We start from the raw sequence: 26,684 nt of genomic DNA on the forward strand, positions 1-26,684 counted from the left end.
TAGCATATTCTAGTCCCGAACAAGCCTGTGCTGGTTAGTCTGGCGCTCACTGCCCCTTCTCCCCAGCGCCCCCAGCCCTGGCAACCCCCAGTCTGCTCTCCGTCTCTACAGATTCGCCTCTTCTGGACCTTTTACATAAATGGAATCACACAGTACACGGCCCGTGGTGTCTAGCTTCTTTGGCGTTGACTGATGTTGTCCAGGTTGATGTACCTTGTAGCATTGTAGTGGGTGTCAAGGCTTCATTCCTTTGTATGGCGAATTATGCTTTTTTTTTTTTTTTTTTAAATTTTACATTTATTTGAGAGAGAGTGAGCAAGCAAGAAAAAAAATTGAGAGAAAGAGCACAAGTGGGGTGGCAGGGTCAGCATGAGGGAGAAGCAGGCTCCCCGCCGAGCAGGGAGTCCCACGTGGGGTTCAGGGCTCAATCCTAGGACCCCAAGATCATGACCTGAGCTGAAGGCAGACACGTAACCATCTGAGCCACCCAGGCACCTCAGTCATGTTCCTTTTGATGTATCTGTGGGAAGGGTGCCCAGGGCCTCCCTGGGCATTGCTTGTGGGTCCACAGGCCTCTGGGAAACAGAGGGATATCATGCCCCCTCCCAGCCAAGGCCCCGCTGACCCTGCATGGTGATTGTTCCTGGACTCAGAAGGCAAAGCACGTCCGTTTGCTCTTAACTTCTACATGGTTAAGGCACGGAGAGCAGGGGACGTTCCGTGGCTCTGTCTTCCTCCTGACTATTCCCAGACATGTCCCCAGCTCATCACAGACCAGTCCCAAGGCTGCTATCCCAGAACTTGGAAGATGCCCGCCAATCCTGCTGTTAGAGAGGAGGACACACACCCTGGTTAGTCACAGCCGACGGTCATTTGAGGAGCAGGAAACACGCAAAACAACCAGGCTGTGAGCTGGCCTTTTCTCGGTGCTGGAGCACGTGGGTCCTTGGGTTCTTCCTTGGGGGGCTGAGTTCTGCCCACACCATACCAGGCATTTCCGTGGCCACCCTATCCTGCCTGACTGAGGTGCCTGAGTGTCTTTTTCTCCTGATGACGGCGGGCCCCATCCTTCCCTCTCCCCGTGTGCTCAGGGCCGCCCCTTCCTCCTCGGTCCCCTGGGCTTCCCCAGCCCCCAGCTGTGTGTGCCCCCTCCCCCTCGTGGACAGCAGGCCAAGCAGGTCCCATCCACGCCTGCCCAGACACACCCGCCTCACCTCCGTCCCTCGGGGGCCCCGCAGCAGATAGCGATCTGTCTCCTGGCACGTTGATGAAACAGAAAACTAACGTGCTTGGCAAGATGCTGGGGCTCCTGCTTCAAGGCGCTTGTAAAAATAACAGGACATTGAGTTTTCAAAGGCAGCCACTAACTGCCTCTCTTCCCTACGTCTCCCAGAGGAAAGGGAAGATCTGCTCTGACTCTTGCATCTTACTACCTGTCTTGCACTATACTGTGGTCTCATGCACGCATGCGTCTTCTTCCCACCCCACAGAATCAAGGCCGCAGCGGGGGTGAAGATATCGGCCGTGCGAGTCAGCAGCGACCAGCAGTGGGCCGTCCAGGAAGAGATAGACAGCAGCAGCGAGCAGACGACCGCCGCCCTCACCTGTGTGGGCCACCCCCCGGACACGCAGAACAGGTGAGCGCCGACGTCCCCGGGCGGGGCTGCAGCCGTGGTGGGGCTGGGGGGCGGGCAGGCTGCAGGAGCTGAGAGCAAAGCGATGTGCACCAACGGCGCGACGCCTCTGCACTGACGGGCGACTCATCAGCGCTGCTCCGCCGTTCGGCTTCCGAATGGCTCCATTACGGGGCCGCGTCGCCGAAGGAGGCTTTCTGTCTTCACGCTCTTTTATACACCAATGGCCCAATTAGGGGAGCAGTCTCACCAAATGACCTGAACTCGCATATGCGCAGGGTTTGAGAACCACATTTTAGGAATTTATTAGTATTATTGTTATTGTTTGCGCTGAAGACGGAAGAATGAAATGAGGACCGTAGACATGATCTAGGAGGCGAGGGGGAAATGTACGTTTTTATGAGCAGCAGAGGCGGCTAGAGCGACTGAGTGATTGCGTCTCAGTGCGTAAATGCGGTCGTCTGGCAGGAATCACGCCTGGGTATCGGCGTATGGAGTCAGAAGGGGAAGGCGGGTGAGCTTGGTGCTGCCGGCACACACTTGTCCTCCCCGGCTCAGACGGTCGCCTTGGGTTTCATGGGGCTGCGCTCACCTGGGTGGTGAAGGGCAGTCATTGCCCGTTCTCGTGCTTTGGGACCCCCAAAAGGCAGAGGGAGCTGAGCTGTCCCCACGATAGTAGCAGCCTTTTCTCTCAAGGGGTCAGGCCAGAGAGCACCTAGATGTGCCATCCCGGTCCCCGTCTTAAAACCACAATGGATCCCACTTCAGCCGGGACGAGACTCCGAGGCCTCAGCTTGGCCCGGGAGCCCGTGCAGACGTCTGCCATTGTCATACCCTGTTCTCTTTTCTTTCCCCTCTAGTATTTAAACTCACCCTGGTGAGTCCACAGAGCATCCCCTTGGGGCCTAACCCTGCGGAGTCTAAACAACCCCGTTGTTCCCTAGCACAGGCAGGGAGGCATTTCTCTGTGTCTCTCTTTCATCAGGGAAGAAGACCTGGAAGTCGTCTCTTCAGCTCTCGGGGGAGCGGTGAGCTCCTGCCTTTGCCCCAGAAGCAGTCTCGGGAAAGCGAACACCCGGAACTGTTTTGGGGGGTTGTTGCCGGCGGTGGTCTTTGTTATAAAGGAAGAAGGCAGGAGAATGTACGTCCGCTAGCACCTCGCCACGCTCTTCAAACGTGGTGCCTGCCAAGGGCTGTGGCTTCCTCTCTGCTTTGTGCTGGGGCCCAGACCCCCTCTGGGTTCCTGGGGGTGTTGGTCAGGTGGGCTTTGTCCGGTGGCTGCCGTGGGGTGCCGCACCGATGAAGCCCAAGAGAAAAGGGGTCTTGGGTTCCTTGCGCTGATGGAGATGCACCGGGGGCTGCCACCAGGGACGTCTGGATCCAGCTGTCCAGCAGCATCCTTAGTGACCTGTCCCCCATCTTTCCTCTGGGCTGGCAGCGTCCCCAGCAGGATCTTCCCTCCTGGTGGCAGGTCGGCCACCAGCAGCTCCCAGTGTCCATCCTGCCGGTGGGTCACTTTCGGGAGGATGCCGCTCTTCCCCGTCGGGTCCCCTGGCCCTGTTGGGCCCGGCTTGGATCATGGGCCCACCAGAACCGGTCACTTTGGCCAGCCCACCTGAAGGACACGGAGTTAGAGGATGAGAGAAGTTCTCAGTTACCATGGTCCTGATATGCTAGAGGGGCCCGAACGTGATGCCTGGACGCACACCCTCCGAAATCAACATTTGGGGATGCATCTTGGGTGTAGATCTTCCTTGACTCGCAGTGGGGTGAGCGCCTGATGGCACCCATCCTACGTTGAAAATCCTGGAAGTTGAAAATGCATCTAGCACAACCAACCTCCTGGCAACCACAGCTTGGCCTGGCCTGCCTTCCCCGTGCTCCGGGCACCGACGTGAGCCTCCCGCTGGACAAAATCACCCACCACAAATCCTGTTGTAAGAGGAAGTGTCGACTCTCTTGTGTCATTTCCTGACTCCTGCACTGACGGTGACAGATGGCATGGCCGTGAGGGTGCAGGGGGCCCTTGTGATCGCGGGGCTGACGGGGAGCGGCGGCCGCTATCCAGCATCACGGGAGAGGATGCACCCACGGATCCTGCGCCCGCGACAAGGTCTTGATTCGAAAACCCAAGTCCAGTTTCCACCGAACGCATTAATCGCTCTCCCACCATCGTCCAGTAGAACAGTTGCACGCCCCTCCAGCTGTCCTGAGTCGGAAGGGTCTGTGTGGGGGACAGGATCCGTGGTCTCTGTGTCGGAAACTGACTTCTTGAAATATCTGACTGATCATGTGGGGATGTTCTACACCGAAGAAAAAGACGTAGGCTGTGGGGATCCCTCTTGGTTCTGCGAGAGTCAATTTCGCATTCTCTTGAGGAGAGAGAAAAAAGTTGCAGCACAAGAAAAGTCCTTACAGAAACAGAGTTACATAATCGTGAGATGCTCTCCCATCCGGCATCCTCCTCCTCCTCTTTCACTCGGGGTTGGACCTCCCCGGGGCTGGACGAAGGACAGGGATCGATGTTTCCGCATGACAGTTTATACTCCTCTAATATCCCGCTAACAGTCATCCCATAATCTAAATAAATAATTGCCTCTCTTTATACTTTTCTGTTGAATTGTGATGTCAAGTGAGGTGTGAAATACAAGCTCACGGACCGCGTTTGCCGGCTAACAAAGTGAATATGTGGATCTATCCCCAACAGAACATCCCCCAGAAAGCTGTAATCTCCGAATTGTGACAACCTTGGGCGGAATAGAGTTTTTAATAGAATATAATGTACAAACTGCCTGAAATTCTGTGATAAGAATTAAAAATGTGTCGTATGGGAAGACATGATGAGCTCAGTGAGAAAGGCAGTATGTTAATTTAAACTATTTTCATGAACGCGCATTGTGAGGAGATGTGAGGAATAAAGATGATGACCACAAGATAAAGAGTCGTGTTACCCAAGGAGGAGAGGGGAGATTAGAAAAATAAGCAAATTTGAAAGTGTTCGGAACAGATAACAGGGCAGCGATCGAAATGGAAGGCAGGCAGTTTGCATGGAGACTGCGTGAGATCAAGGAGCCTGCCACCGGGTTGCTCCTTGAATGGTTTCTGTCTGGTCACGGGGAGCCGTACCTCGGCAGAAGTAAGCTACCACTTTTCCTGTGTTCAGAAACCACAGTACAGAGTTCGTTCTCACCTGAGCACTGGGGAGGAGCTCGGAGGCACGGCACGGAAAGAGGAGTTTGTGCCTCTCTGTAGGATAGAAAAGCAAAAGCCCCCGAATAGATTTCTTTAAAGAAATCAATCCCTCCCTCTCCCCGCGTTGTTGTCAACCCAGCTCAAGGTGAAATCAAGATCCAAGTCAAATGTTTAGTGTGAAGCGTTACCCTGTTGGGAAGCTCTGGAACCAGTCTCTCAGGAGTGGTCCTTTGCCTGCTCATCCAGAAAACACTGGGCAGACAGAGGTCGCCCTCCTGAATAGCTTTTTCTGAAATTCGGCTGTTAAACGTTAAGCAGGTGTGTTAAAGAGTCACCGAGTGTCCTTCTGTGGATTCAGGATACATAGTTTACTGCACTTCGAGATTCTTACTTACTTATGTTTTTTAGAAGAAGGACAAAGACAGAGGTAGCAGCGGTCTCCTGTGTCTCCAAGTACAGCCGTGTTTCCCGTCTGCCTCATTCATGTTGGTTTTGTTCCTTCTTTAGGAGGTTTAATGACAGGTAAAGATAAAACACACAACATCTTTCAGGAAAGGTTCTTTTAAGAGTCGGCAAGGTTAGAGCCCCGTGAGGCTTGATTGCCACTTAACAGATGTGTACGCTGACCCGTTCAAATGACTTCCCAAGCTTTCCAGGCCAGTAAGTAGCCAAACTGCCGGACCTTAGAGTCTACGCGCTTATCCGAGCCCCCTGCTGTGCCCATCTGCACCTTCGTCCTCCGTCCTCGTTCACCGTTCTTGTCTGTTCGAACTGAAAACTCGGTGACAGCTTGCCCACGGGCCCGGCGGGCCATCTGGCGAGTGGGCACACATCCTCACCGCAGAACGTGCAAATGTTTCTTTGGGAAAAAAAAAGAGGTAGGGGTAATTAAGTGAGGAATCTTGAGATGAAGAGATTATCGTAGACGGTCCAGGTGGGCTCAGACGAATGACAGATGTCCTCTCGTAACACAAGCCCGGAGGAGAGGGCCATGGAGACGGAGGCAGAGATCGGAGCAAAGTGGGCACAAGCCGGGGAAGGCAAGCTTGGGGTCCCCGGAAACTGCAAAAGGCAATGAGCGGATTTCCCCTCAGAGCCTCAGGTGGGAGCGTGACCCTGCGGACACCTTGATTTTGGAGCCCTGGCTTCCAGAAATGGGAGAGTCTAGATCTCTGTTGCTGTAGGCTCTTAAGTTCATGGTAATTTGTTACAGCCGCGATAGGAAATGAATACAGGGGCTTAATGACTACTTGTTGCGTCGATAAATTAAGACTTCTCAACCTGGATGCCTGTCAGAATAGCCCGGAGGGCCTTAATAGTACACGTTCCCGAGACCTCACACCTCAGTGGGTCACAGGCATCGGTATTAGAAAGACTCTCCAGGGTGCCTGGGTGGCTCAGTGGGTTGGGCCGCTGCCTTCGGCTCAGGTCATGATCTCAGGGTCCTGGGATCGAGTCCCACATCGGGCTCTTTGCTCAGCAGGGAGCCTGCTTCCCTTCCTTTCTCTCTGCCTGCCTCTCTGACTACTTGTGATCTCTCTCTCTGTCAAATAAATAAATCTTAAAAGAAAAGAAAGACTCTCCAGGTTTTGTTTTCTTTAATTTTTTAACGACTTATTTATTTATTTAGATTATATTTATTTATTTGACAGAGAGACACAGCGAGAGAGGGAACACAAGCAGGGGGAGTGGGAGAGGGAGGAGTAGGCTTCCCGCTGAGCAGGGAGCCTGACGCGGGGGCTCGATCCCAGGACCCTGGGATCATGCCCTGAGCTGAAGGCAGACGCTTAGGGACCGAGCCACCCAGGTGCCCCAAGATTTATTTATTTACTTGAGAGAGAGAGAGAGAGAGAGAGAGAGAATGTGTGTGAGAGAGAGCGTGCACATCAGGAGGGGCAGAGGGAGAGAGAATCTGAAGCAGACGCCATGCTGAGCCCAGAGCCCGACACGCAGCTCAGTCTCGCGACCCTGAGATCACGACCTGAGCTGAAACAACCAACTGACTCTCAACCGACAGCACCACCCAAGCGCCCCTCCGAGGTGATCTTAATGTGTGGCCAGAAATGGGAATTAGTGGAATGTAGGAATGAGAGAAATAGTAATGAATTCAAACACTGTGAGAAGATAAAGGTATTTTATTTTTAACAATTTTAGGATTCAAAAATAGTGGGTTTCGAAACACAATTGTTAGGCTGACAATACAGTGTACCACGGGACAGCTCTCAGCACCAGCTGCCAAGATAGTTCAAAACCAGGATTTAGGTATAGAAACCTAGCAGGCCTTGGCTCGGTCTAATTCAGGCTATGAAGTCACAACAGGATTTCCTACAGGGAAATGAAGGGCTCCTCTCCCCCTTCCAAAGAGGAATCAGGCCAACCGAAGAAAAGAAAGAGAGGAATATTTTAAAAACACGCTACCTCTTTTCCTTTCCCTGGCCACTGTGAACGTCTGTGAATTTATGTTGCTGCTCACTTTCAGCACAGGCCTGCCGGAGGTCTTCGGACTTCCAAAGTAATAGGTGTTCAGTTAAAATTTAGAAGATACGCTGAATAAGATATAGAAGATAAAAACCGTCCCTGAACCTGTGTATGATTCGAAGGGAACCATTGTTAAAATTTGGTGAGTATATTCCTGCGATTGTGTTTGCCTATATGTGGAGGTCCACAAATGTGTCATTTTTGTCAGTATTAGAGTTTGTTTAGCTTTGAAAGCTGTTTTTGTAACAATGTAGAACAAATATATGGCAACATCTTCTCAGGTTGTTAACTATTTGGAACCGTAATTATCAGCCCCTCTGAAAAACTAATAAAGGGGTGCACTCTTTTTTCTCCCCAAATATAAACACATAAGCAACTTTTTCCGAACAGTTTAAAGATTCACAGAGCCTTTCAATGAACCTGTAGTTTTAAGTGTAATATTTAATAGTGGTATAATATTTTATTGATATGATAGATTCTCTGTTTACTTACTGTGTTTCATTTCCTCCCCTTTTCAACATTCCTTAAAAATGTAAAATGTCTTTTGAGTACTTCTGTGGTCAGTCTTCAGGAGAGAGTGCTACAAGTAAACAGGTAGGTCACAAGGCATGATGAAGTTTTAAATGTTTGATGATTGTGTGACATTTTCCTGTCGGTTTGCACTGGCAGCTCTGTTTGAGAGTGCCCTGTTCTTGGTTCCTTTGCCACCACTGGGCAGTCATTGTCTCAAAATGATAATTTGATAGTTGGAATATGGCTGTGTTCTTGTAGGCTTAAGTTTCATTGACCTGATGTTTGGTGAAACTTGAGTTTTTCCCCCTGTGTTTGTCTGCAAGTGTCTTTCCCTACTTTGTTGTGTTTCCTTTTTTTATCACTATATGGTCACTTTGGCCATGTTTTGGGGTCGTGTGGTCAATCTAGTCATCATTGTTATTCAAGAGAAGGACTCCCGTCTGGAGGAATACAGCAGGATGCCTGAAGACCTCGCATCAGGCTAGCCTCTGAGTGACGTCTGGGAAGGCCAGAGCTAGCCCCCAGCACAAGTGGTAAAGATAGATTTTATTTGGAAAATGTTGCAGGAAAGGGAAGAGAGAACTTTGCATGACCTGTAAAGACATGTGGGAATTTATAGCGGAGGAGCAGAGTCGGGGGTAGTAGGGTGGGGTCCGTCGATGGTGCCGGACTAAGAGGAGTCATCCCGGGTCAGGGGTGGTCCTGGCCAGACTGACCAGATCAGATTCTTGCTGAGGGCAGGCCACGGTGATCAGACAGCAGGGGTGGGGTAAGGGGTTTGGTTAGAATATAGAGAATGAGCAGGTTGGCAGGAAAGGGGGTATTCTCTCTAAACCGACTTAGCAAGATCCTTGCTATCACTGGGCTCTGAAGGTGTGGCAAGGACGAGAGGGACGCTCAGAGGAGCCCACCCACCGTCTCGCTAAGGAGAGTGTCCTTGTCCGTGACTGTGAGGAGCAGAGCCCGCTGCTGACCTGGCACAGCCCGGCGGTGTGAGTGACCACCGCACCGTTGTCACCTTAGGCCACCGAGGTTTGGGCTTCAGCTGTTACCAGGCATAATGATGCCTGCTCTGACCACGCAAAGGGCTTTCAGGTGCACATTTCACACGTAGTAAGACTTTTCTGAGCACGTACAGGTTATCGAGGAATTGAGCAGAAATGACAGGGAATCCTCATTGTCCCCCGGCACAGCTTTTCCCATTATTAACATCCCGCATTAGTGGGGTGCATTTGTTTCAGTTGATCAGCTAACACTGATAACATTCTTGTTTTTTAAAAAAAGATTTTATTTATTTATTACTTACGAGTGTGAGCAGGGGGCGGGGCAGAGGGAGAGGGGGAAGAGAGAGTCTTAAGCAGACTCCCTGCTGGGCACGGAGCCCGATGCCAGGCTCAGTCTCACGACGCTGAGATCGTGACCTGAGCTAAAATTGAGAGTCCGACGCTTCGCCAGCTGTGCCACCGAGGTGCCCTCTGATACATTCTTTTTAAGTAAAGCGTGTGCCATATAGTAGGATTCACTCTTGGTGTCTTGCATTCTGTGGGTTTAGACAAATACAGAATGATGTGTGATGTGCGTGTGCCATTCCAGTGTCGAAAACAATAGTTCGGCTGCCCTAAAAATCCTCCGTGCCGCACGTATTTCTCTTTCTCTCTCCTCCAGAATCCCTAGGCAATGCTGATCTCTTTCCCATCTCCAGCCGTACCTTTCCCAGAACGTCACGTGGCTGGAATCATGCAGCCTGTAGCCTTCCCAGACTGGCTTCTCTCACGAAGTAATATGCGCGCAAGGTGACTTTGAGTCTTCCCATGGCTTGATCGCTCGTTTATTTTCAGCGCTGAATCATATTCCATTGTCTGCATCTGCCACCCTTTATTTCTCCATCATCTACTGAAGGACAGCTTTGTTGCTTCCAGGTTTGGGCAAATTATGGATAACGCTGCTGTAAGCATCCGTGTGCTAGTGTGCGTGCAGACGTAAGTCTTCCGCTCGTTTGCGTAAATACCAAGGGGTGTGATTGTTGGATCGTATGTAAGGGTGTGCTGAGTTTTGTGTGAAGCTGCCACACAGTCTTGCTAAGTAAGTCGTGAGTAGGAGTCCACTGTCCCGCGTCCTCGCTAACATTGGCGCTGCTGTGTCCTGAATGTGGGCCGTTCCGATAGGTGTACAATGGTATCGTATCTTGGTATTGTTTGGGTTTTCAGTTCCTTAAGAACATATGATGTCCCGTATCTTCTCATAGGCTCATTTTCCATTTATTTATCTGCTTTGGTGTGTGTTCAGGGTTCTTTTTGCCCATTGATAAATTGGGTTGCTTGTTCTCTTCCTGTTGTGTGTTAAGAGATCTTTGTCTATTTTAGATTCCACTCCATTATTGGTCATGTGCTTTGCAAACATCCTCGCCCAATCTGTGCTTTCTCTTCTTATCCTCTGATTCAAATAAACATTTTAAGTCGTGACCCCATGTCTGGAGTAAGTTCGCGGTTTCATTTAGATGACTCTGACTCAGAAGTTTCCCTGATTCTCAAGATGGCTGGTTTGGGACAGAAAAATCCCTAATTGGGTGTTCCAATGTCGTTGAGGAAAAAATGTGTTTTACTTTATGACTCTTGAGTCTTCCTGCTGACCAGGAGGGCCTTGCGGGTTGAAGGTGTCATCCCTGGCAATGTACAGGCTCACACGGCTCGTTCCTAGAGTGTCCCCGTGGCCACCGGTGACCACTCCCCACTAATCCGTTCTGCCGCCAGCTGCCAGACGCATCTTAAAACACCTTTTTCTTTGAGGCTTCGTGGCTCCCTATTGCCTAGTGCCTGTCTCAGCAAGTGTTTACAATTGGCTAGACTTCTACAGTACTTTTTAGAGCAGGGCTCTGTCTAGATGCTCAGAACTCTGGTGCAAGTCATGGATGCTGGGACAGCCAGGAGGGCCACTCTGCACAGTCATAGGACAAGAAAGAGCCCCAGGGCAGTGGAATAAAGAGGGCAAAACGGGTTCTGTAGGGAGGGACGCTGGAAGGCGTCTCAGAGGCATTGACATTGGAACTGATCCTTTAAGAGTTAAAGGAAACATTTCTGGCAAGGTGACCTATTACGCCGTTCTTTATATAATATTAACACTGTATTGTGTTAGACTTCCAGAATTGGCTTTAATGCAACAATTGCTACTGGTTGGATAGACTTAGGATATAGAGTGTCTGTGTTGGGTGGACGTGGATGGGACACTGGGAGTAGTCTAGGAAAGGTGCTAATGTGGGACGCATTTTCGGGGGTTGTTGGAAGCAGATCTGACCAGATACAATGCCTCTGCTTAAATATAAAATATAAATATAAAAATATCCCTTTGAGGAAGGTAGCACGATTAGCCCCCCTTCCAGAATGGAGAAAGTAAGGCTCAGAGAAATGAAGGGCCTCCAGTTGCATTGCTAAGACTGGTGGGTCTGGGATTTGAACCTAGACTTTAAGATTCCAGAATAGTGTGTGGCACACAGTAGGCATCCAGCAGATAAATGTCAATAATTCTGAGCTTAGGAGTCCTTTCTCAGCATCAGAGTTGCTTCCAAAAGAGAAGGGAAGGAGTTGGTGCTAAAGGGAAACACTCCCAAAGGTCAGCCCTTTGGCAGGATTTCTGTGCCTTCTCAGATCCCCGACTCTGTTCCAGGCTGTGGGACGCTCAGCCTTGATCACCACGTTGCCGGCTCCAGGCACTGTGGGTCCTTCGTGAAACAGGAACGGAGGAGAAAGATTCTCTTAGAAATTCCAAGGGTCTTTTAGGTTCTGACATGCCCTTTCTTCCTGAGGGCAGGTTTTATTTCTACCGTGAGATTCAGCTCTTGTAGTGGGCTTGCACAGGCAGAAATGGAGCCAGAGGAAATTGGAGGTTTTCTTTACAGAGGTCTGCCTGCACAGTGGTTTTAGTTCGGAGTCCTGACACCAGATTTTTGACGGGCAGTGGATGAAACCAACCAAGGGAAATTGACAAAGTTGATGCCAAAGGGAACGGCCCTTTATTCGGCCTTTTAATTGGTATTTGCTTGTCAGAAACCTCAGCTGCTCCATGGAATCATTTTATTCTTAATGTCATTGTTTTGATGTGTTTACTCACTTATTTTGACATATTTATTATTATGAGAGATGCCCTTGAGCAAATTGACCACTGAAGCTGTGCAACCTTCCTCACCTCCGGTGCTGGTCTTTCACAGGAGCGATCAAATGAACCTGTGAGTGGTTGCCTACCCCTCCTATGTCTCTGTCTCCCCCCCACAACCCCCAAACCCCTTTCCTTCTCAAAGTTTCCTGGAGAAAATTTTCTGGGATTTGAAAGTATTCATTTACGGCAGCCTGCCTCTGCAAAGCACAGATTTTTTTTTTTTTTAAGATTTTTAAAAATTTATTTATTTGACAGAGATCAGAAGTAGGCAAAGAGGCAGGCAGAGAGACAGGGGGAAGCAGGCTCCCTCCTGAGCAGAGAGCCCAATGAGGGGCTTGATCCCAGGACCCTGAGATCATGACCTGAGCCAAAGGTAGAGGCTTTAACCCTCTGAGCCACCCAGGCGCCCCGAAGCATAGATTCTTGCACTGTGACTTTAATCTAGATAAAAGCTGGTGTGCCCAGGTATCATTACCTTTCTGTGTGAGAAGAAACCTCAGTGTCTTTTGAAAGGATATTTCATTGGATTTTAATCAGTCCCAGGGCCAGTGTCCTGCACGGGTTTTCGTAGGTCCTGGCCCAACGTGGCCACATAGCCAGCGGATGGTGAGCCGTTTACAACCCATTTCCGCATGTGGCTGTTGCGACACCTCGATGCTGATGGCAGCAGGGGAGTGCAGCCTTTCCCGCCAAAGAGCTTCCTCTGTGCTACCAGATGGTCCACTTGGTCCTGGTGAGGACTGGCCGTGCCGTCTCCAGACGTCTCCCTGTTGGGATTTGCCTGGTCTCTCAGTTATGGGTTTTTGGGGAGGAAGATGACAGAGGTGAGGTATCCTAGTTATCACAGCGTACGGAGAGTACCAACATTGTTCATCACTCTTCATATTGACCTTGGTTGCCTGGCTGCAGGAGTGTTTGCATCTCTCTGCTATGAAGTTACATCCCCTGCCACTCCCCAGGACAAGGAAGTCAGTGTACACAGCCCACACGTCGGTGGTGGGAGTTCTGCTCCCAGCCTGAGGTTTTTTCTTCACCAAGGGTTCTGGAAATTCTGAAGAAAATCCCCTCAGTGTACCTGAACCATTCCCTTTCCCTGTCACTGTCACCCAAGGGGATAGATGGGTTGGTTCCTGAACAAGGAGTGTCCAGATACCCCTTCAGAATGGCGCTGTGCAGTGAGTATGCATAATATTGCAGACTCCTTGTCTAGAGCTTCCTGGCTGGGCTGCCTTGCTTTCTCGTGCTTCTGAGTTAGACCATCGAGGGGAGACATTTGACCCTTTGCTTTCCAAAAGAGGAAGGAGAGAGTTATGATTCACTGCTCCTCTGGGTCCAGAATTCCTATCCCATAGCCCATAAGAAGAAGGATTTGGTTGGGGGCAGAAGGGACTGGAGCCTCCAGCCCTGCTCATCCAGGGATAGGACAATCTCCTGATTTCATTCCCAAGGGTAGGACATAGACTGTTTGCCCAGGGCACCAACAAGGACAGGCCAGCCCCACGGTCCAGGACTGCTCAGAAACCGTCACTCAACATCTCTCCTTTGTGAAGTCTGCATTCTAGTGGGCTGAAGCAGACAACAATATGTGTTTACTCTTGGGTGGGAGTAAGTCCTAGGCAGCTGAGGTCATAATGGAGTGGGCGGGCCTTCATCCAGCATGACCAGTGTCCTCACAGAAGGGGGAAATTCGACACACCCCCACACAGGAGGAATGCTACCTGAAGGAGAAAGCAGGAATCAGGGTGATGCTTCTAGAAGCCAAGGAACACCGTAGATGGTCAGCAAACCACCAGATGTAAGGGAGTGGCAAGGCACAGATTCTGCTTCTGGCTCTCAGAAAGAACCAGCCATGCTGCCATCTCGATCTTGGGAGTCTACAGGACTGGGAGGGAATCACTTCTGTTGCTTAAACCACTTGGTCTGTGATGCTTTGTCACTACAACCCCGGTGCACAAATGCATCTGCCTGCTTTGTCCCTCATCCTCTCTCAGGCATGTGGCTCTGTGGCTGAACTCTTCATGGTCAACTGGCTGGTTAGTTCCAGGTCATCTCCTCCTCCCTGTCTCAGAATGGTCCCCCCTGGAGAAGATGCCATCCCCAAGTCTACTCTGCTGTCTGTGAGGTTTTCTCGGACTCAGGCATGGCCGGCTCATCTGCAGGGCCAGATGTGTGCAGCTGGATAATGCTGGTGGCTACAGTATTCAGGGGCTCATGCCACACACTCACTTGGCCAATAGGTGTTGGGCTGAAAGCATCAGTGGAGGAGGGCAAGCCAACACCTGAAGTGCAATGCAGACAGCTCTGCCTTGGAGGGAGCATGGCCACAGCAGGGCGGCTTGCACATGTCTTTTCAGTTCTTTGGGGCATAGACCTAGGAGCGGAATTGCTGACTCACCCGGTCATTCTGTGTGCAACTTTTCAAAGAGCCGCCAGACTGCTTCCCATGGCCGCTGGCCCATTTTAGGTTCCTGTTAGCTGTGTGTGAGGGTTCTCACTCCCCCTTATCCTTGGATGGCTAAGGGGTCTCTCCACATGATAGACTATGATTCAGCCAGAAAGAAGAAAGGAGCGTGGACCCCTGCTTCAACCCAGAAGCACCTTGCGAGTGTGGTTCTCCGTGACAGAAGCCAGACACAAAACACTGCAGAGTGTGTGGTTCTGTTTGTATGCAGTGTCCCCAGGACGTGCATCCACACAGCCTGAAAGCGAATGATGGTTGCTGGGAACTTGGGGGAGGCAGCTGTGAGGAGTGGCTACTACTAGGGCTGGAGTTCCTTGTTTGTCTGAGGCAAAAGTTCTGAAAGTAGGTGGCATGATATTTGTACACCTTTGTGAATGTGCTCAGTGCCGCTGGTTGTATGCTTTCCAACAGTCAGTTTTATGGTATGTGTCTTATACATGCTAAAACCCAAAACAGCAACAAAAAAGAGATATTTTCTCTGCAAAAGTCACCGATCCTGTGCTTTCTGGCCAGCTTAAGAGACATCCCAAGGCTATTTCTGACACGTTGTTTTTACCTTCCATGGGTTTTTTTTTTTCACAAATCCTTTCATAAGAGTGAACTCCACTCCAGTGAGAGTTTCTGAGAGTTAAGCACATTTTGGAGACGTGGACGCTATTGATATGAGGGCCTACAGTTCCCATGGGTAGGAGCTGTGTCAGGGAGTACCCTAAGGAGGTTTTGTGGAGGTGAGCAACGGCTCCGGGGTCAGTCTCAGAGAGCAGTGACTCTTAAACCACGGAGTTGAGAGGACTCTTGCCGAGGAGCAAAAGCCAAACGGGGAAGAAACGGACAAAAGGGGGTCCCGTGGTCTGCCAGGCTCCGCATGCAGGTGTGAGGGCAGAGCTGCGAGGAAGAAGCTGGCTGCCGCCCCCATCCACGCAGACATGTGGTTTTCCTTCCCCGTCTGTCCGTGACTCAGGATTGCTTTCCAGCTTCCTTTAAAATCTAGAGGATATCGTAACAAACACCCATGTATTTACCATATAGCTTGGTCCCAGTGGGATGAGCTTAAAAAATAAACAAAAAAGCCCAACCCAACCCAGCCCCATCCAACAAACGTCTCCCTGTTGTGCCCTCCCTCCTTCCTCCTTAGAGCGAACCGCTCTCCTGAATTACAGGTGTTGACGTCATCGTGCTTCATCGGTAACTGCTGTCGTTGCAGTGTCGGTGTCCCTCCAAAAATTCACATATTGAAATCCTAACCTCGAGATGATGATGCTAGGATGCCGTTGGGAGGTGATGAGGTCATGAGGGTGGGTCCCCCGTGCACAGGATTAGGGCCTTATCCAAGAGACCTCAGAGAGCTGGCTCGCTCCTCCCACCATGTGAGGGCACAGTGCAAAGGGGCCGACTGTGAGCCCTCACCGTACGCTAAATCTGTGGGCAGCTTGATCTCGGATTTCCCAGCCTCCAGAACCAAGGGAAAGAAATTCCCGTTCCTTATCCACCACCCAGTCTGTGGTCTTTTGTTACAGCAGCCTGAATGGTCTAAGACAGATCACAGATGAGTGCGTTGTGTTTTTTACACTTCATCTAAACGGCCTTGTGCTATAGGAGTCATTTTGCAACTTGTCTTTTCTGCTCAGTGCAATCCTGTAGGGGCATGTGACTACAGCTCTTTCTCCCTTGCTTTATAATATTCCATAGTATAGACATTCCATGGTTTATTTACTTGTTCTCCTGTTGAGGGAGGACGTTATTTAAACTTCTCATATTGATCTTCCTGCCCCCTTGTTGTACGGACTGTATTAAATGTTTGCACCTGATCCTCTGGGTTAGTGGTTTTTAAAGGAGAGGGAGGCATGAGGGGAGGCGTTGCAACCCATTCATGAGTTATGACACAGAATAAAAAAAGAAATTAAATAGAGTAGCATTGAATAGAAAACATCAGAGTCCCTAGCACGGAATAAGGGAAGCATTTCATGAAACTTCCTTGTAGTGTCTGGTTTTCCTGAGTCGCCGGGCCAGAGCTCTTCTGTTCTGGAGGCTGGTGGGAGGACAGGCAGGGTCCGTGAAGACCGGCCTGCCTGGGTATGTGCCACGCCAGCTTTTTATCTGGTCCCGAGTTGCTCTCAAAGGTCGTGGTACCCATTTGATGAGTTGTGTTCGAGGCTAGAAGGCTCCTGAACTTCCTGAAATGGGAGGCTTTTCCAGAAGCTAGCTCTCAGTGCCTTATTTCCGGTTGACCATCCTTCCGGCTGGGTTTCCATGGATTGGCTGGTGGTGGTTTGTCGGAGAAACACTCATCTTAAAGACACGCCATTTAATTTCCCTGCTGTCAAGAGGCAGCGTGAAGTTATTCCTCTTTTTTAAAGAGTGATTTAAGTAGGAAATAATGAATGCGCAACGCTGTAGTTAAACACCGGCGGACGCACTGACAGATCGGCTGTCACTTGGGTCTTGCTATAAAGGGAAAGAAAATGATATTTAATCACTTTCAAAAAATAAAAACAGCGATGATGAATTTGATGCATTTGGACGCTGCGTGACTCATTAGGGTGCACTATTATTTTCCAGTTAATAAAGGAACCTCGCGTCTCCCCCGTGATTAAAACACTGCCAAGCAAAGACGTCTTTGTTTCCAGGAGCACACTAGGTCTCCCGAGCTGTGTGAACGCACGAGCTCTGGCTGCCTGCGACGGCTCGGCTGGGGCCTCCGAAATCCAGGTGGCAAGCTGGGCGTCCCAAGATCCACCTGCTGAGTGTTTTTCTGCTTTTTTTCCCCCCTTCAATTTGGGCCAACCCTAAAAGCATTGGGAGTCTTGACTAAAAATGCGCATTTGAGGCGTCTCTGGAGGAACTAGAGGTCTGGACAGATGAGATTGGGCTGAGATTGAATGGGTATGACTTGCTGCAGCTGAGGAGCTACTCAGTTCACAAGGGGTCCGTGCTGGCTTGCTTACCACTGTCCCTGCTGCTCCCCACTGTCCCCCCAAACCCAGTAACAACTCTCAGCCCAATTTCAATGTGTGTGTGTGTGGGGTCAGCTCAGTGCTGATGCTGTCCATGCCCACAGGCTGAGGGCTCCGACCCACGAGACTGCCCCACTTCAGAAGCAAGTTGCAGGTCCAGATTGTCACCTGTCCGTCTGTCCAAAGCGCTGTCGATTGGATGCCCCGTGACCCCCTCCTGGGGCTGGATTAATTTGCTGAAGTGGCTCACAGATCTCAGAGGAACATGTTACTTACTAGGTTCCTGGTTCCTACACGAGGACAGAACCCAGGACCAGGACCGGCCAGGTAGAGGAGAAGCCACAGGTGTGGGGAGAGGGCGTGGGGCTTCCCAATCGCCCTGTGTTCCCCAGCCCAGAAGCTCTCCCAATCCCATCCTTTTGGGTTTTTCCTGGAGGCCTCATTACAGAGATACGATTGATTAAATCATCTCCATTGGTGATGGATTCAGTCCCCATACCTCCCCTCTCCCTGCTGCTCAGTGGGGGTGGGGCTGAGTCCCCCTGACCAGCAGCCCCCATCCTCAGCTGTGTTCCCAAAGTCACCTCATTAACATGAGAAAAGACACCTTTATCTCTCTCTGCTTAGGAAATTCCAGGTGTTTTAGGTGCCCCATGTGGAACCAGAGAAAGACCTAAATCCCCCCTTACGCACAGTTTCAGTTATCCGTGGCCAAGGAGCACAGAAACAGGTGTCGTCCTGACTTCGCGTCACAACGCCTGCGTCGTTACCTCCCTCCATGGCCACACGCCGGCCTTTCTTCATCTCCTGTCACAGGAGGGAGGAGGAGGGGTACAGTACAGTATTCCGAGAGCGGGAGAGAGCGCATGAACCCCAAACAGTCCATTGGTAGGATTGTTCTATTTCATGATTACTGTTACTCTCTTACTGCGCCTAACGTATGAGTTAAACTTCATCATGGGTGTGTGTGTAGGAAAAACCTTAGTACGTATAGAGTTCGGTGCTGTTGGGGTTTCAGACATCCCTTGGGGGTCCTGGAGCATAACACCTGCCGACAAGGAGAGGACGCCTGCTTTTCTTGCTATAAATCACAGTGTCACCCTGGGTGTGCTTGGCTCTTCCTTGGCTTTATTTACCCATTAAGCATCCGCCGGCGTTTTCTTTTAGGAAAGAAGTATTTCTTGATGTCACTACTTATTAACTATGTGACCTTGAACAAGTTACTTAAACTCCCACCTTCATCTCCTTGACTTTAAAATAAGGACACTATTGGTATTTACCGGATAGGGGCGATGGGGGATTAAACTCTTGTATCTGTATCCCCCCAAGCTTGGTGCCTAGGAAGTGACCTGCAAGTCTATTGCCCGAGTTAATGTTGTTAGTATCCAGTTCTGCATCAAGGCAGACAGAGAAATGTGTTTCAAGTTGAATGAGGAAGGATATTCCTTTGTAACAAAGAAGGATATCCCTATATGATTAATCGGAAAACAAAAGATTTCCATGTTGAAAGAGACAGTATAAGGCCCCCACTGGAAATCAACCTTAGTACAACTCTGTGATAAATACACAGAAAAGGTGTGTGATAAAAATTGTCATGAACGAGTAAGAGGGCTTAGATTTTAACCGCGTTTCTTTCTGAATGCAAAAGAGCTGAGTGTTGCTTTTAGGAACCACGTCCGTGTGACCTGCGGGTGCTCTGTCACTGGCAGAGGGGACAGGTCTGTCCCTTCAGGCGTTTGAGACCCCACATGCCCCCCTGCAGTCCTGTGTGATCTGGGAAGAACCCCCCAGATCCAGGGAAAGGAATCACTCCGATCTTGCTTTTTCAGCAGGGAGCTGGGTTCTGCGGTGCCGCCTCCGTCTGGGGACACCCTCCATCGGAACCTCTTCCAGAAAGTGGGAATTCTCCTGCTGGCTCACCAAGGGGCTTACGTGGCATAAACTATAAAGAACAACCCAAACGTTGCAGACATTCTCTTTTTTCTTTTTTATCATTTTTTAAAAAAATCTCTTTTCAGCGCAACAGAATTCATTGTTTATGTACCACACCCAGCGCTCCATGCAGTCCATGCCCTCCATAATACCCACCACCTCGCTCCCCCAAACCCCCCACCCTTCAAAACCCTCAAGTTGTTTTTCAGAGTCCATAGTCTCTCATGGTCCACCTCCCCTTCCAATTTCCCTCAACTCCCTTCTCTTCTCCATCTCCCCATGTCTTCCCTGTTATTTGTTATGCTCCACAAATAAGTGAAACCATATGATAATTGACTCGCTCTGCTTGACTTATTTCACGCAGCATCATCTCTTCCAGTCCTGTCCATGTTGCTACAAAAGTTGGGTTTTCATCCTTTCTGATGGAGACGTTCTCTTGATGGTTTCTTCCCTGCACAGAAATTCACCCTGAAGACCTGAAACCAAACGCGGTGTTTTTGAAGATGTTTTTTCCCCTAAAACCGGTGGTCTTTACCCAAAACACATACAATTAGGTGAATGAAAGTGGATTCTTAAAGGGAATTTCAAGGTACATTTTTTTCTTCTTCCCAGAACCTCCCTTGGATTCCACTTTCCCTTGTCTCGAAGGCAGGAGCTCTGCCAGAGGACAAGACCATGACCGATGGAGAAGCAGAAAGTATGAGGTTTTAGTGGGCATTTGGAAGAGCAGGCTGCTGGGGAATCCGGCATTCACGCGGCTGCTGCATCGGGCGCGGTGCTGGGAGGTCAGCACCTCCCCCCTGACGATGGAGCAGCAGCAGGTCGACTGAATTTCATGCCAGCCCGTGCTCCGAGGGTTGGGACGGTGACTGTTACCTCCGAGCTGGGGATATTTTTGGGATTTGCCTGAATCCTCTCCAGGGAGATAAATACCACATCATCAACAATTGTGTGGTCAAATGTGGGGTCAGATTTGGCCGTTTCTTAGCCGTGTGACCTCAGACAGGCGACTCCGTCCCTCAGCAAGACAAAGCATGTGGGGGTGCCTGGGTGGCTCAGTCAGTTAAGCATCCGACTCTTGGTTTCCGCTCGTGTCATGACATCAGGGTCGTGAGATCGAGCCCAGCCTTGGGCTCCGGGCTCCATGTCGAGTCTGCTTGAGATTCTTTCTTCCTCCCTCTCCCTCTGCTCCTCCCCTGTTGGTGCTCTCTCTCAAATAAATAAATAAATAAATAAATAAATAAATAAAATCTTTAAAAAAGGAGAGATAAAGAGACATCCTGACTTAGGACAAAGGATCAAGGGCCCAATAAGGAGATAGCACCCTGGAGGTGCCTGGGTGGCTGAGTGGGTTAAGCCTCTGCCTTCAGCTCAGGTCATGATCTTGGTCCGGGTCCTGGGATCGACCCTGCTCAGCAGGGAGCCTGCTTCTCCCCCTCTCTCTGCCTGCCTTTCTGTCTACTTGTGATCTCGGGTCTGTCAAATAAATAAATAAACTCTTAAAAAAAAAAAAAAAGGAGACTCACTCTGTCTGAGCCGAGACCACAGGAGGGGTGTTTCTGTGTGGCTCCTTTGATCATAATGTGTAAAATCTTAACCTGCGCTATAAGTGAAGTTGAGTTTTGGACACATAGGAATACTTACCTTCGTATGACATCTACAGAAATTAACTTAAGTTTTGACGAATGTTGAGGGGGCCAACCAAAGAAGATCCACGGGTCACAGTCGGTCCCTGGTCTCCAGTTGCCAACTCTCAAGCACTGGCCAGTCCCTCTGAGTGGTGAGAAAGTAGACCAAGTAATGGGTGTGACTCTCAGTTTCCCTTATCCTGGGATGCAAGCAGATTTTCACTTATTTATTTTTTTTAAAGATTTTATTTATTTGAGAGAGAATGAGAAAGGGGAAGCAGCAGAGGGAGAGGGAGAAGCAGGCTCCCCGCTGAGTGGGGAGCCCGATGTGAGGCTGGGTCCCAGGACCCTGGCATCATGACCTGAACTGAAGGCAGACGCCTAACAATCTGAGCTAGCCCCCCCTCCCAGATTTTCACTTAGGATGGTGAGTCTCTCTCACACAGATCTGCACCTCACATCGCAGGGGGCCTTTCTTGGTTGAGTGAGAAGTCATGTAGGGAACTAGAGTCTGAACGGGGGGGGGCTGTGTCTGCCTCGGCTGAAGCCTCCCGACTTCCTTCCATTATGTTCCTTCATCAGGGTAGAGGGGGGGCCTCTGCTGGTTTTCCATTTCCCCATCCACAGCAGGAGACCCGGGTGCGCAGTGGAGGCTGGAGCCCAAGCTTCGAGAAGAGCCCACCGCCGTCCCACCGGTGGCGAGAAGGGGCTGGTTGTGAGGTCCGGGTCTGTGAGGGAAACATTCCCGAGGCGCTGTGGTTGTAAACGTCCTTGATTTGGAGCTGGCAGGGGCTGGAGGTGTCGTCTCCCTCTGCGGACACCACGGAGCCAGACAGCTTCATGAGGACGGGGCGGGGACACTGATGGGACTCGGCTGTGACTCTTGTCTTCCCTGAAAGATGGCTGAGTGGCAGCGGTGGGGCCCCTGCTGGGAAGACCCGCCTGAATCCTCTGCTTTTAGAGCCTTTCAGCGAGCTGAGTAAGGATCATTGCCGGGGATATTTTTCCACTCTGTTTTCTTGGGAACAGTTCTTAAGATAGAAAGTGAAGTTATCTTAAATTGAAATGGAAACATTCTAATTAAACGTTTACAACCAAAGCAGATTGATGGCTATGGTGGTTACATTTTTCATTGTCAGCAGATGCCATTGAAGCTAAATAACCCATTGAAATTGTAAGGGAAAAAAAAAAATTTTTTTTTTTCTTTTAAACGTCTGTTAACAATGGTTGTCTTTATTCTATTTGTTTTCTCTGGTGCCTTAGTGACAATAAAATAGAAGGCAGTCGTGCACCGTGAAATTGAGCTGAATCGGGAAGAGCAAGGCTGGTGAAGTGTATTTATTTTTTCTGTTGTAATTTATTATAGTGGCCTGCGCAGTGGTTGGGAGACGTCTATCTGTTCAGGGTGGCCGCTGGGTTGAAGGAGGTGTCATTTTTAAATTCCCATTTCTCTTCTTTTTCCTAAAGTTGAGGCTAAGTGAGAGCCCTCATTTTTACACAGGACTCAGGGTCTGTAAGGACAAAATTCTCCTAATTCCTGGAATGGCATCTCACTCTTACGTGTGCTTCCTGCTTTTGGGGGTGTGTTCTTTACTTTACTCCATGTAATTTTAAAAGGAAGGCAAGGTCATTGTCCAAAATTGAGAAAGAGAAAACATCAAGAGCTGTTAAATGTATTTTTCTAGTTCGACCCAGCGCTCTTACACATTCTCTATAAACGACTTTTTTCTCCTGCCTTTTTTCTTTTTTGTCTTTGTGTTTTATCACAAGCATTTACAGATGTAATCGCAAACTTTTTATAAACACTTTTTTTTTTAAAGATTTTACTTACTTGTCAGAGAGAGAGTGTGTGTGCTCAAGGAGGGGTAGAGGCAGGTTGAGAAGCAGGCTCCCCGAAGAACAGAGAGCCCAATGCCGGACTCAGCCCCAGGATCCTGGGATCATGACCTGAGCTGAAGGCAGACACTTCAGCGACTGAGCCACCCAGGTGTCTCAAACTTTCTGTAAACCTTTCAATAGTTCACTATTTCACTATTTCTTCATGTGAATGTTACATAATTTACTTAATGGGGCCAGTTATGTCGTTTCAAATATTGTGCTGCTCTAAATAATAGTTGAATCTTTCTTTCAAATTATTTCCTTAAGTACATTTTCAGAACTCATGTATTGGCTGGCTGTTGACATTTTTAAAGTCTTATCACACTTTGGGAAATTGCTTCTTAGGGAGTATCAGGCAGTATTTGTGATGGTCAGTTTTGTGCAGTAACTGGGCAAGGCTGTAGTCCACAGTTATTTATTGCTCTGAGGTAGATGTGATTAAAGTTCATAATCAGTTAGTTTTAATTAAAGGAGATTATTTTAGGACATCTGGTGGGCCTGGTCCAATCAGTTGAAGTACCTTATGAGCAGAACTGAAGTCTCCTGCAGGCAAGAAGAAATCCTGCCTGTGGACAGTAGCTTCCTGTCTGAGATGTTCCAGGCTGTGCTTCTGGAAGGACGGCCTTATAAGTTTTTTCTTTTTAATGTGTGTTTTGTTTTTGTTTTTGTTCTGCCCTATGGGTTTTAAAGTTGGCTAGCCAGTCCCTTGCAGTTGCTTAAGTCAATTCCTTCCAACATGTCTCTTAATATCTACCTCCTACTGGTTCCGTGGTTGAACCCTGGGTGATACATAGCTCCAACGGAAACCATATGAAGTGCTCCTCCTCATAGTACTGAACTGAATATTATCATATTAACATTTTTACTTATTTGATTAATGTAAAATGGATCCAACTGTTTTCTAGATTGCTTTTCTGCACCAAAGAGTTTTCAGATGCTTATTAACCATTTGTACGTCTGCTTTTGGTAATTGTCTTTTCCCATCTTTGGTGGTGAGGGACGGTGGTTGAGAAGGCTAGCTGTGTGTCTCTGTGCACATCCCACCTCTGTCATTTACTAGTGACTGTGATCGCCTCAGTTTCTTTGTTTGTAAAATGGGCTTACTGATAGTACCCTCCTTTGCCAGTTATAAATGTTTTTCCTCTCCGCCCCTGGTTCACCCTTCAACACCTGCTTGGAGATCATGGGATGGGCACTAAACATGTCTCCTTTGTAGTGAGCACGATTTACATGTTGTCAGTAGAGAGTGCTGGAAGGAAGGAAGGGCGTTTCTCCTTGGGCATCTGGAGTGCTGCTGTTTTGTCTTCTTCCTGCAGCCCTTCTGGCTGCAGTGTTGTATGTGGAGGATCCAGAGTGTCACACCACACTGGACACAGACCTGAGCATGCAATTGCTCTGTGAGCTCAAAGTCCCGGCCTGGCCTGGGGACCACTTTGCTGGGACCTTCCCAAGTTGGACACTGTGCCCCCCAGGTCTTGTGCTGCCCTGCCAGGTAGTGGATGCCCAATACCCCTTGAGGCCCATGTGCTAGCCCTTGGCCTTCCTGTGGCCTCTGGTGTAGATGTGTTACACCCCAGGCTTTGTGCTGCCCTACTGGTGAGTGGGCTTTTGCACTGATCAACTCTGTGTGCCTGGCCACTAGCATTGGTCTTCCTTCATGGAGGTCTGGTGAGTGTGGGCCAGCTCTGAGCTGGGCAACCCGATGTGCTTCTCTGAATTCTGGGGGCTGTCATCTTGTTCTCTCCAACAAAGTCTGAATCTCAGCATGATGAAGGCCTCCTCCAACCCCTGTCATGTTGTCCCACTCTCTGTTAGATCTAGGGCACTCTTTTGAGGGTTTTAATAAAACTATTATGTTGGTGACTTCTTCCCCATTGTAGCTAATAACTATTCATATTAAAATTTTCTTATTCAAAGTCTGATTCAACCCTGGCTGTTACTTTACATCACAGAATTACTGTGAAGATTTTCTGAGATAATTTTTATGTCACTGGTCTGTAAATAGTCCATGCTCGATGAATGCTAGTCCATATTACTCTAGGCATTTTCTTATTGATTTCTATGAGCTATTTATATGTTAAGGATGTGAGCTTTAAAATAGAACTTTAGAAAGGTAATGTAACAGAGTGGCCTTGGAATATCTAACTAGAAGGTCTGATTTTGTATTCATTAAGAAGTAACCAGAATTAAGTATAACTGTCTAGTAAAAGAGAGTTGGATTTGAATTCTGGCTCTGTAATTTGCTATCTTTGGGAAAATCACTTAGCCTCTTCTGGCCTTTTGTTTCTCCTGATTAAAAAGTGAATACAAAAAAAAAAAAAACCTACTTTATCAGGTTGCTGGAAGATTACATAAAAGAATAATACAGCCTTTATTATACTTTCTCCTACATGGTAAGCCCTTCATAAATTACCCCTTCTTTTCCCTTCACAATTCAAGTCACCAAGTTTCACTGCTAATGAAGAGTGTCATTTGGCATTCACAGTCAACCTTATGAAATCATCAATGTAGGTATTATTTTTCGATCTAGTTTTGCAGATGAATAAAAACAAAGGAATAAAGTCATGACATTAAACCAGTTAGCATGACACGGCCTGTTAGTGGCAAAGAAAGGACCATAGTGTTGCATTTGGGACTTGATTTTACCCTACTTACAATTTAACAAATTAATCCATACTCTGTGGATTCTGGTGAATTGGACCTTTTGTCACTTTGAAGTTACCCTCTTTTATTTTATTTTTTTTAAAGACTTTATTTATTCATTTGACAGAGAGAAATACAGGGAGAGAAGAACACAAGCAGGGGAAATGCAAGAGAGAGAAGTAGGCTTCCTGCCGAGCAGGGAGCCTGACGTGGGGCTCGATCCCAGGACCCTGGGATCATGACCTGAGCCAAAGGCAGATGGTTAACGACTGAGCCACCCAGGTGCCCCCAAAGTTACCCTCTTTATATCTTTTTATGCCTTTTGTCTTAAAATCTGCTTTGATATTAATATTATATCAGTTTACTTCAGGTTACTCTTCACATGGCATATTTCTCAAACTTTTAACTTTAACCCATATTTAAAATATTTTGTGTGAGTCTCTTGGGTTTTTATTTGTATTATTTTTTTTTTTTTTGCCAGTCTGTCCTTGTTTATTAATTGGCATATTTTGTTCATTTACATTTAATGCAGTCCCTGATACTGTTGGGTTTTAATCCGTGATCTTACCACCTATTTTCTCTTTATTATTCCTGTTCTATATTCCTTTTTTCTTCCTTTTGGATTAAGGGAAAGGATGGAATAGTAAAAAAAAAAAAAGTTCTCAGTTAGCTATGAATCTGCACACTTTGTTTTTGTGGCTACTCTAGAGAATAGAGTGTGTCGCATTTGCTTATCAATATGTAATACTATTTGGTAATGTTGCCATTTTTCCAGACATTTCCTGATAGGATTTTATTCCATTTTTCATGTTCCCTAACTGTATTTTATTATTCTGTAAGTTAATGCACTATTAGCAATATTTTTTATAATCAATATTCATATACATTACCCACGTATTTACCATTTTCTTTGCCTTTTTTTTTTTTTTTCTTGCTTCCTGCAGCTCTGTTCTACCATCTGGGCTCACCTTTTCTTCTGCTTTCGTCAGCATTTTATTTAGTAGTGTCTGCTGTCAGTAAAATATTATCAGATTTCGTTGGTATGAAAATGCCTTACTTCATTTTTGTTGTGGAAGAACATCTTCCCTGGTTATAGAAATCTAAGTTGGCAGTTATTTTCTTTCAGCACTTTGAATACATCATTATACTGTCTTCTAGCTTACATTGTTTGTGTTGAGAAGTTATAGTCAGTCTGACTAGTTTTACTTTCAAGACAATAATC

At 48.3% G+C, this 26,684-nt stretch overlaps 1 protein-coding gene across 2 annotated transcripts in view; it reads left to right on the forward strand.

Annotated features, from left to right (window-relative positions):
* Positions 1–26,684, forward strand: part of TMEM132B (transmembrane protein 132B) — a 353,798-nt gene that overhangs the window by 188,741 nt on the left and 138,373 nt on the right. For both annotated transcript variants that reach the window (XR_014302643.1, XM_082698602.1), the window contains exon 3: positions 1,491–1,637. Coding sequence is in view for 1 of the 2 variants with exons in the window: in XM_082698602.1 (XP_082554728.1) it covers positions 1,491–1,637 (147 nt within the window). In the remaining variant the exon portion in view is untranslated. The remainder of the gene's footprint in view (positions 1–1,490; positions 1,638–26,684) is intronic.

This window comes from Mustela nivalis, assembly GCF_964662115.1.
Source record: "Mustela nivalis genome assembly, chromosome: 14".
Classification (NCBI taxonomy): domain Eukaryota; kingdom Metazoa; phylum Chordata; class Mammalia; order Carnivora; family Mustelidae; genus Mustela; species Mustela nivalis.